The sequence below is a fragment of the Sporothrix brasiliensis genome (assembly GCF_000820605.1).
Source record: "Sporothrix brasiliensis 5110 chromosome Unknown Cont21, whole genome shotgun sequence".
Lineage (NCBI taxonomy): Eukaryota > Fungi > Ascomycota > Sordariomycetes > Ophiostomatales > Ophiostomataceae > Sporothrix > Sporothrix brasiliensis.
The window spans coordinates 1,761,313-1,775,887 of record NW_024467140.1 but is presented as its reverse complement, the minus strand read 5'-3'; the positions used below and the strand labels follow the sequence as shown (position 1 = coordinate 1,775,887).

At 54.3% G+C, this 14,575-nt stretch overlaps 1 protein-coding gene across 1 annotated transcript; it reads right to left on the bottom strand.

Moving 5' to 3' along the window:
* Nucleotides 1–6,176: 6,176 nt before the first annotated feature.
* Nucleotides 6,177–7,971, bottom strand: SPBR_04855 (c6 zinc finger domain containing protein; the record flags this gene model as incomplete). The annotated part of the gene is made up of 3 exons (XM_040763132.1): nt 6,177–6,387; nt 6,482–7,218; nt 7,297–7,971. 3 exons carry the CDS (start codon nt 7,969–7,971, stop codon nt 6,177–6,179), a joined length of 1,623 nt encoding a protein of 540 aa, XP_040615544.1.
* Between the last annotated feature and the right edge of the window lie 6,604 nt (nt 7,972–14,575).

Sequence of the window (14,575 nt, the reverse complement as noted above, 5' to 3'; positions counted from 1 at the left end):
CGTGCAGGGCGGGCGATGATCAAATATTGGCGGTCACTGTCACCTCCAGTGACTTGCCTTGGCCGCGTGATTATCGCCCACCGCATTATGAGCTGGTAATTTACAGACTGTCGACTCGATGCAACTATAGCAGGCTTTTGACACGGCAGCAACCCAATTCAGCATGAAAACCAGACACGGGGAGCACCCTACCTCAATACAGAGTAGCAGTGGAGGCTACAACATGGGTAACTGGCAAAACTATGTGCTGGCAGAGAGATGTGAGTGCTACAAGAGGACGAATGACGGGAGCATCGGGACGTCTTGTGCGTGGAAATCACCCTTGGGGCGGCCGCCGAGATGCACAGTGCTGGATCCGGAGCAGAGGAACTTTTCTACTGCCTCATCTCACTGGAAGACGCCCCTATTTTTGTCAAGCCCCTAAGTGAGTTTGCCCATTCCTCCCTTATTTCCTTGTTCGCTCACAATTTTCTAATGATTCTTTCTCTTTCCAACCCGCTACGGAGCACGGTGGAATACGGAAATACAGACAGGGAACAGGGCTCGAGAATGGTCTGCCCACAACGGAGAACAGACCAAGCACAAGCGGATCGCCGAACTGTACGCCGGTGAACTCGGCTCAGCATAGCTCCAAACGCCAGTGGCTTCCAACAGACTTCGCACAGTCTTTGGGCCCTCACTCTTCCCATATGCGCTCTCGCTGACGGCGCTATGTGGTCTCTGTGACGGTGGGAGGGATCGCTTGGAGGTGCTGTTACCGCTGCCCACCGCTCAGGCTCGGGTGACGGAGCACAAACTTGACTTGATCAAGCTGGCCCTTTGAACCGTTGTTCTTTTCGGATATTTGGGTTGGCAGCCCCCTATGAGAGGAACAAAATTTTGCCGAGTTTGCTTAACGTTTTCACCTTGAATGGCACCAGAGGTGAATAGGGGTAATGATCCATGCCGCGCCGCTCCGTCAATACGCCAGTGTCCCACCAAGTTCCCGTCCGGTGACACTGGTCGAGGGATGCTTCCGCTCGGCGCTGCGCAGCTCCCGCCCAAGGGCCGCTGCGGGTGTCCTTCCGGCGCGCGGCGAGCGGGCATGGTCAGCGGGCTAGGCGTAGGGACAGAAAGAGTGAGCGACGGAGCGAGGGAGCGAGGACCAACCCTTGGAATCGGGCCTGGGGTCCCTTTGGGCGGGAGCCACTTGGTGCGTTGTTTTCTCCCTCTGTCCTTTGTTTCTTTGTTTCTAGTGTCTACTGGAGTCTGCTTTTTCTTGCTTCATCCTGTCCCTGTGGTCCTTTTGCGGCTCGTTCTTGTTTTAGTGCCCTTTGCGCCGTTTCCTTTTCTGCTCGGGCGCCACTGCACGGAGGACACGGAGTGACAAGCTTCGAAACTAGCACCCGCACCAGCCGCCCGAGAACAAAGAGAACCCGCGCAAGAAAGGCAGGCTATTGTCAGTAGGCTTTGTCAAAGCGGGGAGCCGACAGGGAGCCGTGACGTTTTGGGAAACTGTGAATGACGGCCGCCAAACGACAATGGAAAGGGGGTAGACATTCTCCCTTCCCAAGAGCACTGAAGTCTCTCCGCCCTCCCCTTGCTCGGCTTGCTGCAGCAGTACCAACGTTGACAAAAGCATCTGGTTTCCGCGACGGAGTATAAGTCTTGCTCATCACGCTGTGGAAAGAGGTCCTGTGGCCAGCGCAACACCTGTTCGGGTGAAGCGTTGGCGTTCACGCAAACGCACAAACGTACGCCAGGGCGGCCGACGAACGATGAAAGTGGACAAATACGGCGTGGGCGAGGGTCTGGCCATCTAAATTCACTTGAAGAAAACGTTCCGTACAGTATACGGCGGGGACAAGTGAGGAGATCATGAGAGCTTGCCACGAATTCCATGCGGGTAGCCGCAAAATGGCGCATGTCCGCCGACAGTATGTCGATTGTCGACTGCAGGAATTCGTGTTTGCCTTTTACATATACGTCGTATGTACGATGCATATGTACGATGCATGCAGCCTGCGCAGCTGCGGAGTCTGACCAAGAAACGATGCTGTCCGTTCAGTGTAGTCACGGTGGACGAGTACAGAATGCACATCAACGAAGACTCCATCCTGGCGCACCCTTCGAACATGCCATATCCCTGCCAGCGTCCATAATCCAGAATCCTGGCCGTCTTTCTTTGTTCGAAAATTTCCTCGAAACACGAGAACCCAGGTCCAGGCAACAATGCCGACGGCATCTTCCAGTTTTTCTTGAGTCGAGTCCACCAAGCGGATCCCTTTACGCTCATACAACCGAGCGTGCTGTTGGAAAACCAGCATGGATTGACATACGGGATATCCTTCCGAATGACCAACACAATTCTGGCACCCACTAAGGCAGAACATTGCAAGAAGTCACCTCAAGGAGTGTACGGCGGTGTTGACGTTCTTGTCTGATGCGCTGGCCTGTTCGAAATGCCCTTTTGCCTTTATCGAACGGTCCTGTGGTCCATAATGTGGCGTCGACCTCTTGGTTCCGTCGTACAAGTTCCCCTTGCACACCAAACCTTGGACTGGCAGTTATCCTTTTGCCCTGCTTTCTGATACATACACCCTCCTACCAATGCATGCTCGTGTTCCGTTCCTTTCCCCAAACAACGGCAGTTTTTACCTTTTTACCTTTCTTTTTTCTTTTTCTTTTTCCTCACGCTTAGACCTCATCCCTGTCTTCTTCGTTTAGTTTTTTTTGTCCCTTTTTGCCGTCCCCGAGAACAGGACCTCCTACTCCGTTCGAAGAAGACCCTGTCCCCCCTTTTTTGTTTCCTGGTTTTTATGGACCTGGGCATCTTTCTCAGGGTGGCTCTGGCTCACCTGGTTGGCCCCAAGAGGCCCCGAGGCTAGCATTCGGTGCCAATTGGTGCGGTTCGTTGGTTTCTCGTAGCCAACTTGGTGGGCAGCCAATCAGCGCGTGTAGCCGGCATCTCTCACCTCGAACTGCCTTTTTTGGTCCTCTGTCGTGCTTACCACGGACAGGCTTGGAGAGATGCGCCCCATTCCGCGTGGACTGTACGATTTGGTCTTTTTTTCTTTTCTTTTTCTTTTTTTTTTCTTTTTTTTTCTTTTTTTTTCTTTTTTTTTGATTCTTGCCACTGCTTCGAGCTTCATGGCGGAGCGCGGACTGAAAAATAGCGAGCGATCTCGCATACGGGTTTCGGGCAACGGCTTTTCCAGTTTTTATTGCGTGTGTGCGAGCGCGTATGTGTCACTCTCATCACAACCCCGGGGATGCGGGTGAGATGAGAAAGATTGTTCCACAGCTTCTGTTTGGTCAATGGGTGGGCTTCTTGTGAGGTCACCCGGGCAAAAAGTCAAACTCGTTAAAGGGTAGTTTGTGAACGGGTGGCAAATAATGGCACAAGCGGCGCCTTCGTCGGGACGGGAAGAGGGGTACAGAATAGGCTGAAGACTCATGCAGGCACATCGACAAAAGGACAGGACGTTGTCTCAACACAACGAGGCATGCAAGACACGCAGACACGTAGACACGCAGACACGCAAGAGGCGTTGTGAGCCACCCGCTCATGGCCACGAACGAAAAGGGCCAGCCCAGCGGGCATGGGAAAGACAAAGCCTGTCAGACAACGTGCCACTTTTTCCCTTTGAGTGTCTCACATGCGAGTTGCCCAAAACAGAATTTGCCTGTATGCTGATCCATCACTTGAAAGACGACATGTGGTGGTGGGGATGGGAAGGAGAATAAAAAATCGATGGCCAACAGAAAAAAAACAGACCAAAAAAATCAGATGTTTGCTGTAAACAGTCGCCCTTTGGCAGACAGGAGTCGAGCGGCACATCTCCGATCCTGCCACAGGCTAAGGAGCACGCTGAAGCGGCGCGGGAATGACTTGCAGGCAGCGCTATGTCGTACATATCACTGGCTCTCGTCCCTTTGGCTGACTGTCGCCAGATGCTAACCGGATTCACAGATATCGGACGCCTCTTTGACAGCATTGCGTTTACTTGGCTTTCTCGTATTGATTGATTGGTAGTATGCTCTTCAAGTGTCTCTATCGCTCTTATCTTTTCTTGTCATGCATTTAATGCGTACCTAAACCGATCTTTTCTTATTCACCCAGTTGCCATTTTCCCAACTGACGTACCCTCCTACCCAGTCGTCCCAATATCAAGCCGACATATACACCATCCATCGCATCGTCAATCCAACTTCATCACACGTCCGGCCTCAGCGGAGCAGCCGCTGAGCCGTCGCTGAGCGCTGAGCCGAGTTTCATCACGTATTACCTCTCGCCATTCGGCTAGCCCAGCGCAAGTCCGGCTGACGGCACCCTTACTACTCACAACAAAAATGGTCGTCCAACCATCCCCGAGGACTGGCATTTGCCACCCGGCCAATATCCTCTCTTCTGATGTTGTGACACAGTTCTACAGCAGTACTTTTCCCGTCCTCTGTTCTGCGCCGGATCACCCCATCCAATGGTTGTTATTGGGCTTTCCCTTTGTTTTTGGACCTATTTAATGGCATGCCAACCAACGCATATGTTTGTCGTATTGCACTGTAATTATTACCTCGTTCCTCCCACCTCACGGAGCGCTCTTTCCTGGACATCACATCAGAGACGAAACTGCACTAAACAGCCCTAAAACCAAATGGTGTCGTAGTTTCCCCCCTCCAGCACACACAAAAAAAAAAAAAAAAAAAAAGAGCTAGCAGTCTATTTGGCGCTTATTACCAGCGCGGTTTCTGGGCCCCTCTCTCCCTTCGTTGCCCCACAAGAAGTCTACAAGGGCAGTCCCACTTCCCTTCCGAACCCTTCCCTTTCCGTATTGCACCCCGTCTGCAGGTCGCCTCGCCCCTTGCCGCTACGAACTAGGCGCACTAAAATCCAAAAGCACGGCCCCTCTCTCTTGAAAGGAGACAAAACCGACAATCCAAAATGAAGGGCAGCGAAAACCCAAAGAAACCTTGATCCCATTTCCCCCCTTCTTTCTCTCCGTGAACAAAGTGCAAACGACAAAGTGGACCAACTCGATCATGGCGGGCAGAACTCTGGCGTGCCTTGGAAAAAAGAAAGAAAAAAAAAGAAAATTCGACTCGATTCTACTCCGGCATCTGACGAGAGCCTCACATTTCTCGTACCCTACCACGCACGTGGTACAAACTTCACCTTGAGGGAGAGAGACCAGACAAAGAATGGCCTATGAACGAAAATAGTTGGCTGCCGGTGACCATGCGTATGGCCGTTGATTTTGGCCTTCTTGGTGCCCGGACAATATAGAACACCACAATGCGAGAAGCGAAACTGGAGGCATCGAGGTCAGAACATGGTAAATTCAGATTAGTCTAAATAGAGGACACGGTCGTAACTGTTCGCTCGCGCGACTGTCGGGGTGTCCCTATGTAAGCCCGTTTTGAATTTTTGAAAATTTCCCTTTCTTCCTTGACCACTATCCCATAGTGGCCAGTAGCAGTGCCACCCAAGTTCCTTTCCTTCGAGAGCCCTTCCAGCCAACGCACCCAGGTAGAATAAATAACGAGACCAAACGAAATAAGTAAAATAAAATTGGAATGAAAGCAAATTAAACATCGAGTATGAAATAATTGAAATGGATGATGAGGCGACATGAAGGGTAAACAATACATGATAATTTTGGGGGGGATGCGTAGAAACAAGGCAAGAAACAAATGTGACAGGGCATGTTTGCGGGGGGTAGCTTTGATGCTATAATTGTAAGAGAGAAAAGGGACAAAGAGACAATTGCAGTCATTTCGTAATGCCGTGAGGCTAGACTTCTTATTTTTCCAGGGTTATCGAACCCGAACCGACAAAAGGAAAGAAACGAAAAAGAAACTTGAGAAACAAACGCGTGGCAGGGCCGAGCATCGCTGCAAGCCATCTAGAAGAGTTGAAAGGGGGAGAAAGGAGAAAGGGTGGGGCAAAAGGTGCGACAGCGGAAAAAAAAAGGTTGAATACTGTCGAATGCCGGCTGCACAACCCGGAGCCAGTCTGGGATAGAATCCGGTCACTAAAGTAGCCTAACCTTCCTTGGACGCTGTCGCACATCAAGGAAAACCTCTTGGGTGAAGTAGGAAAAAAAGAGAGAGAAAAAAGAGCTTCGAAAAGAAACAAAGTAGAAGTGAAAATGGGCGAGTCGTGATTCAGCAAGCGAATTAGACCGGCTGCAGTCGCTTCAAAATCGCCTCAGCATGGAGTTGTCAATGTCCCCGCCAGCCTTTGGCTCGCGCACGTTGTTGGCTTGAAAAGTGAACGCGTAGTAGCCAGACGCCGGAAATTTAGACTTGTCATCCGCTTCACCACTTGGCGATCTGGATCCACGGTGTTCCGTAGGTGGTGTGGCGGTGGTACCCGAAACACTACCGTTGCTACGGGCGCTGGTACTGCTGCCAATTGAAAAAAAAATGTTAGCAAATCAGGTCCTCAACTGCGCTGCTCGTCTATACCGTAAATGCGGTAGGAATTGCAGGTATCGCGTACTCGGTACCCACAGAGGACATAGGGGGTGGCGGAAGTACCGGAGGTGCAGGCGTCCCGTAGCCACGGGGAGCACTAGTCGAGGGGGAGACAGCGGAGCCGGGTCCAGAGGCAGAACCATTCATCGAGGGCGGGGAACGACGGGCGTCCTCTGGTCCGCGATAGTAGCCCATTTCGTGACTGGCGGGCGGGTAGTTGCCGTAGGGAGGCGGTGGCGGCAAACGGTTCGGGAATTCGGCTTCCTCTTCTTCGCGGGTCCGCTTGCGAGCGCGCTGCGGGTCTTCACTGGGGTAGCCGGCAGGCTGCTGGTGCTGAGGGTACGGAAGCGGCAACTGGCGACCGGGCGGAGGAGGAGCTTGAGACGACGGGTGCGGAGGTCCATACGGGGGTCCACGATCCATATGCGGGGGGCCATGAGGCTGCTGCTGGTAGAAACCACCAGCGCCGGGAGAAGTCGGGCCGTAGCCAGGGTGGCCTCCGGGCCCATTCATCGGGCCAGCACTGGGAGGAGGGCCGCTGCCGGGAGGACCGTTGGGGCCACGTCCCCCATTGGGGCCAAGTGGCTGGCCAAAAGCGCCGTACAGCGGGGTGCCAGGAGGCACGCCACCCTGGATAGCAGACACTGGTACAAAGGCTGTAGAGGTTGTCGAGGAGACAGGCTGAAACACACAGTCGTTGCCCGTCTTCTTGCAGTTCGTGCATTTGCCATCAGGGGTATTCTGATAGCCGCTGCAGCGAATCTGATTGCGTAGTGTTAGTAGAGAAGTCATACGGAACAGGTGCCAGACAAAGTAGTAGAATAGACGCAAAACACGAACCTTGCGTTTACGGCAATACTTGCACGCAATAGAAGTGCGCTGGCGTGGCGCAGTCTCAGGCGGACCATTCTGGTACTGCGGCATTTGCTGCTGAGGCCAGTACTGGCCATGCGGAGGGGGAGGGTGGTCTTGGTACGGGTGATACGGGGCGCCGTAGGGATAGCTGTCGCGGTATCCCTGCTCGGGGTGCGGGTGCATGCGAGAAGCGTAAGGATCCGGGGGGCCGCCGTGCTGACTGGGAGGGCCGGGAGGCCCGGGAGGGCCGGGCGGGCCATGTGGACCCGGGAGGCCAGGGGGTCCAGGGGGACCAGGAAGGCGATGCTGGTTCGGGTCCTCGCCGTACGGCCGGGGCGGGCCTGGCATGGGACGGCCGGCTGGGTCATGGTGCGGCGGGCGCGGAGGTTCGTAACGGGCATAGGTGCCATAAGCTTCCCTAAACGATGGCAGAGTTACCGCGCTACCACTACCGCCGCCGCCGCCGCCGCCTCTGTTGTCATTTTGGCTCCCGTTGTTGGTGCCATTGTTGCTGTTGCTGTTGCTGGTATTATTGTCGCCGCCGAGCTGGAGCGGCTGTGGGCGGTGGTGACGATCGTCGTCCTCCTCCTCGGACTTGATGATGCCGACCTCGCGACCTGCGGGATTCTGGGCCGGCTTGGGCCGCCCCTCATCCGCCATATTGGGAGGATAGTGTTGGTGTGACCGGAACTCTGTGATGGGCGCCAGTTTGGCAAACCAAGCAGTGGAGCACAAAGGGGCGAGATGTAGGTGAAAGGGAGAGGACTTATGAGAACGACTGAAGAGGAAGAAGGTGGTGATGTACTTCGTAAATAGGCGGCCGAGACCCAACGTCCAACAGGTGATGTCCCGGTAAGGATAACGACGTAGGCGGAATTGAAGAAAAAAAGGTGATGACAAGGTCAAGGGGAGAGAGAACAAAACAAACGGTCAAAAGTGAAAGGAGGGTGGCAACAAAACTGTTCCTCGTTGAAAGCTGACTCGGTTGGGTCGAATGTTAGTAACGATAGGCCAGGACAAAGCACACTCGCAGAGGACCGTCGAAAAAAAGAAGACTTGTACAAAAGACTAAGAAGCAATACGGAAGAGATGGGGAGGCGGGTAGATGCCGTTGGGTGGATGGCAGGGAAGAAGGGAAGACCGCAAAAATAACGGGAGATGAGATAAAAAAGGTTCCTTGTTTTGAAGAGACGCGAAGAAATAGTCCAGCTCAAAGCAAAAGAAAAAAAAAAGAGAAATAGGAAGGCACGATGGGAAAGCTGAGGCAGGAGCGAGGGGTGAAAAGGGTAAAAAAGAGAAGGAGTGAGGGGAGAGTCAGGGCCACAAGAGAGTTCGGGGAGGGAAGGAGAGAAGGAGAGAAGGAGCGAAGGAGAGCAAAGGGGGTCCCAGGAAAGAGGACGGGGGGCGGTCTGCTGTATTATAATGCGGCTCGTTCTAGAGAGGACTCGTTTACCGTCTGTATGCGCTACGCCAGCATGCTAGTGAGCGAGGGGGAGGGGCGGTTTAGCGGGCTGCCATATGATGTGTGATGGGTGGTAAGGTGTGGTGTGGTAGTGTTGGCAGGAGCGATGGGAGGGTGGTCGGCGGGCACTGCCTATGTTGCGCTGGGCTGGGCGCGAACAGGGGGAATGGGACAAGGGGAGGGAAGGCGCGACCAAATGACAGGGCAGGCCCGGCTTGGCTGCACTGGGGGGATTTGCTGGCTTGCTGGCTTGCTGGCTTGCTGGCTTGCTGGCTTGGTGGGTAAAGGGTAAAAGTGTGGTAACAAAGTATACAGTACGGGCCCATGCACACTCAGGGTCAGCGAACTAGGTGCGGCCCCAGGTACATGGACCGCTCCGCGTCCACACGCGCCTTTCCTTTCGCTATTCTGCGCATCGCCTCTCAAGCCAACGCAGGCTCGCCGCCGCTACTGGGCAAAGTACCTTGTGGTGCGTGATGTGCAGCGGACGCCAGCGCAGGGCCAATGCCAGTAGCGCCTTCCGCAGGCGATGTGTAGTGGTGAAGGACACTGCTAAAAAAACGGCGTGTGCGCCTAGTCGAGGACGGAAGGAACTCATGACAGGGCGGGCGGGTAAGGATGGGCTGCAACAGGGCCTACTGTCTGCTGCCGCACGCCGCACGCCGCAGCCCGCCTGCCCGCCTGCCCGCCAGCCGTTGCCCGCAAGCCGCAGTCCACAGTGAAACGAAGCCAGAAGCCGCAGACGGTGGCACTTGGCCCTTCTTGTTCTTTGTTCTGCCCCCCCACTTGGTTGCTGACTATTTTTTTGGGACTGGGATGTCGTCCGTCTTTGTTCTCCCTTTTCACGCGGCCTAATCGCCCGGAATGCCCAGGCTCCATGGCCACAAAATAAGGCCGGCGACGAGCTTTGGCTTGTAGGGCCGTGGTCCTTTCGCAGCGGCACTGGTCGCCTCGTGTGTCTGCTGTGTCTGTCGTGTTGTGTCATGTGGTGTAGTCTCGTTCCTGTCCCTTTGTGTACCCAGCGGCACTTGCCCTGGACCTTGCAACAGCCATGTCATGGTGAGACAACAGCTGCCAGACCAGCATGTGTCAGGCGGGTGTGCAACCGCGCCTTTGTGCAATGGTCCGTTCATGTCTCGTGCCGTACGATGGGAAGCAAGGCGGTTTCAGTCGAAAAGACAAGCTCGGAGAGGTTGCGTTCGACTGTCTTCGCAGAGGGCGTCGACGACAACAGTACACCTCCGCCGCTTTCTATTCTCCTCTTTCCATCGCATTCTCTCCTCGCCAAAAACACACAGCGGTTGACAAGGCCAGTGGCAACAGCAGACCGGCGACGGCGGCAGAATCCGTCGAGAATCAGCTGGGGCAAAAGCAAAATAGTTCATGGCCGTGGCGAAAGGCGATGGCGTGCGAGCATGTTGGTGGGATAGGCCATTTGTTCATACAATGTATTTTGCCATGTCTTGTTTCAAAGCGACATATGCACGTTGAGCTGCCTCGCCGTAGGATAGGCGAGAATTGTGGTAATTTCAAATTCCACTGCAAACTCGCCGTCTCACCATGTCGTTGAGGCCACACGAACTGGGGTCTGTGCCGTGCGCTGCTGTCCACGACGGATTGCTGGTGCCGCAATGGCAGGTAACCTGCTGCTGCCGCTGCCTCAGTTGCTACCGTTTTGACCGTACCTCGACTGTCCAAGCTTCCCAAATCTGGGGCACACCATCTTGTGCTACCCTTATCCAAGCCACATCGTCCGAGGTTACCGCTACTTTCACCTCCCACTAACTTTAGTGCTCAATCCGATCCCTTCTGTTCCCAGTACTTAGCCTGCAGGCCGTCGAGACATAATAAAGAAAAGAAGACGTTCGCCGCTGCTGCCCGTCACTCCCGCGCAAGCCGGTGGGTAGGTCTCGGCTAATTCTAGCCTGGCGTTTTCCCTTGGTCGTCCGTTCGGGCGCTGGGCCTGGAGGTCTTGTGGACTGATCTGGAGGTGGCTTTCTTCGTGGTAACGGGTCTCGCAGTGACGACAAGTGGGGTTCAAGAGAGGACAAAGAAAACCGAGTGTTGTGAAAGAACTCGGAATGGGACGGGGGAGGGGGAAACAGATACAACGAATGTGATTAGATGGGCAGATGGGCAAGCAATGAATGAAAGAGGCCGTGAACCTTTGTGCACTATCAAGATCATGACTGTGTTTTGCGTGTCGATGAATGTAGGCCACAAATGGGATGAGATAAGAGCGAATGGCAGACAGGAAAGCGAGACACGGAAGAAACCGAAAACAGCAAAACGCACAAAACCAAAAGCACAACAACTCACATGGCGGGAAACGCACCTTTGTTGCCTTTGTCGTCTTCTGACCTCGTTCTTTCGTCGCAGCGGCGTCGTCAAGCCAAAAAGTAGATGTGCGTTGTCAGCGAACAGAAGGGCAAAACAGACCAAGAGGTTGAAAGAAGTGGAATTGATCGATGAGAGGTGGGATCCGGGGCTTCTTATTAGGATTTTTGAACCTGTCACCCTCCCCATGTCTTTCGTCTTGTTTTCTCCCACTCCCAAAGACGGCATGGGTGTGGGTGTCTTGCTTTTTTTCTTTCCTTGTTCTGCACCTCTGCACCCACTGGCGACCGCCAAGGATTCCGCTGGCACAAACGGGTCGCTACGGCGCGCTTTTGCTGGGCCCTGGATCATTGACGAGCACAAGACTGGGAACGGCAGCGAGGGAGAGTCGGGGTGACAGGGGGGCATGGGGTGGGGTGTCTGTGGGCGTGGACCGAAGGTACGAAGTAGAGTGTGTAAAAGCCTGAATATGGCGAGAAAGAATTGGGAGTGAGCAATCCTCGGGTAAGGCAAGGGGAGGGGGGGGGGGGCTCGAAAAAGGCAAACAGAAGAAAAGGCCAATTTGTGAATTGGAAAGCTTGCAAAGCACCAGAGGCCACGACGTCTACAAACGGAGATCCCTCCGTGGCCAATGTTTTCTGCTCGTGTTTCTGCTTGACAGCATCATGGAAATCAAGAAACAAAATAGAAAACACATGCTTCGCCAGTTTATTCCAGAACCGAGCAGAAACGGATGCGCGAGGGCAAACCAGCGAACGAATGGAGAGGGAAAACAGAGGACTGCCTGACGCAGACGACAACCGGCCAGAGAAGGGGATAAGTGACACAGGGGTGCGATCTGGTGGGGGGGGGGGCGTGGGACAAAGGAGCGGCACGCCCCCCTGGGGTAGGCCTAACTGCCAGATGAGGCCTAGCCCAGCCAAACTCGCTCCATTTCCCTGAAAAAGTAAGGAAACAGCTGGTCAACACCCAGGAACGCTGACTTTCTGGCAAACACTTCTCAAAGGGGAAAAGGGAAGAGGATAGGCCCGCTGCGCAGAACGGCAAGGAGAAACGCAAATGGGATGTTTGGTTGTGCATCAGTGCACGGCAGATGATTAGCCAACGGCACCATATGTTGTGGGTTATTGGCTTTTGATCTGTTTGGTTTGTATTTTTTTCATTGCTTTCTCCCCCCTTCTGGTGACGCCATGCAGGGCCACAGAGGTTTGCTACTGAGAGGCATCGTATCTTACAGTTTGCGTCAGCATGCTTACACAGGACACGAGGCCTCAGAGTCCAGAAGGGATGGAAGGGAGGGACCAGAGGGAACGAATACATCTCCAGGTGGAGGGAAAGAGACGGGAGTGCCCAGGGCTACCCGCGCTGCTGCTTTTGTACGAATAGGAAGAAGCCCCGTCATGTAATTCGTAGAAACAGCCAACGAGTACGGGGAGGTTTGCCTGTATTGGTGCCCAGTCTGGACCGTGGTCTCTCGCCGTTCTGTGAGACGCCCTTGTTGTGTTTCTGAGGAACCTCCGCCCTATGACAGCCCACAGAGACGGCATTGTGAGATATTTTTGCCAGATTAGGCCCTAATATGCGTGCATCTTGCCAGCGACTCTGCTCATACTGTCCACTGGTGCCGATGATTGCTGCGTTTGCAGTTTTGTGCCACTGTCTCAGTCCGGCATGTGTGGGTGCGCTCGCTGCACAGAGCCGGGTAGTAAAAGACATATGTCTGCTCCCCTCTGTCGTCCTCCTCTGTCCTGGGGTTGCCGTTTGCATTTTTTGTCTGCAGGAAGCCGTTTGTGCTGCATAACGCCGTAATTACTGCTCGGACACGAACGGCGACGGACGATACTTCGCGTTACTTTTGTCCGCGCCCTGTCTCTGCTACCTCCATTGTCCGTCCAGAGTTCTGCCGTATGTTGCCCGTGCGAGCCCAAACGTCCATTCTTCCAGTCCCACACAGCACAACGCTTCAAAGAGTGAGAGGTCGCTGGGCATCCAGCTTTCGTAATCGCCCTTTGTTTGCTCTGAGGACACAACGCCGGTCACGGAAAAAGAGTGGGCAGGCGGCGACACGCAGCAACCTGCCTGTCTACCAGTCACAGGCCAGAGACGCCAAATGCCTCCTCTCGCTCGCCCACCCAGATGTCCACACATCTGACACCCAATCCACCAATCCGCCGCCTAATCCCGCCTGATCATCGCACACCGTCTGCCAGATTTTCCCCCACCACGGCGGCACCCAAAAGGACGCCGGCGCGCGAGCAGGTCCCCAATTGATTTATATGGTCGCATGATGGGCCGCAGGCACTTTTCTTCGCCAAGCATTTTACTTGACTAGATCCTCACGTACTTTTAGCCTGCCCAGTAGGTCAGATTCGATGGGCAGCCGGTCTTCTTTTCTCACTTCTACGCTATCCCGTCGTTCCTTGGTGGGTCAAGGAGAATCAGAAATCGCGTACGTACAATTGACGTTTGCTTATGTTACGCAGCAAAGAGGATCAAAAACAGCTGACGGTCGTAACTATTGTGGTTGTGCCTCGTGCTCACAGCGGATGAATAACACCAAGCTGGGCCTCTTGTTTAGACAGGTCAGCATGCCGTCATAAATGAGACAAACGAGAGTTTGTACTTGGTCCGGTTTATGCTTGTCACCCACGCGACAAAGACGGCGAGTTGTTTGTGGCCACCTGTTTCGGGTTGTCTTCCTTTTGGCGTCCCCCTCTTTGTGCGCTTTCTGTGTCGCCAATGTTTCGTGGCTTCGTGGCATGTCTCTCTTTGTTTAGTGGGCTCTGATGTCTTGTGTTTCTTTGTGTCGCGACGGCTGGGACCGCGGGAACCCACCGGAAACAGCGGGCCAATGCAGGAACGGAGTCATAGCAGTGAACAGGTGTAGCTCTCTATTTATTGTATATAGCCCACCCATAATGCCTGGCGAGCTGAAGTAGAGACCCAGAAAGTTCCATACGTGAAGACGACAAGGTACAAAGGTGGATCGGTGCGTGGATGCAAAGTCACAATGACAGGATGCAAGAAGGGGAGAATGACAACGGCAACAGACCGAACGGGACAAGGCTCACAACCTGCTCCAAGCCGTCAACATTGGGGCCAGTGGCCATCAAAACGCCCTTGCTTGCAGACGTGGAGCGGTTTGCGACGGCCGAGTGACAGTCAAGCCGTCAGCCCACCAACGAGAAGGAGACCGAGCAAAGCGGTGGGAGCATGTACGTTAGAATGCGAGGCTGCGCGCCCAAAGGACGGGCTATCTGCCGGGACCGAGCGGTCGGTCTCAATCGGGAACGCTGGGCACGATGGCAGGACCACACGATCCAGGGCGGAAGGCGAAGCCTGCGAGGACAGTCAAGTGCCCGCTGGTCGAGTCCCCGTGGGCGAGCTCGTTCAGGCTTAGTTGCCATCGCACTTGGTTGCAGGTTGGACATGGCCCTTGCCTGGCCTGTGCTGCAAAGCCTAACC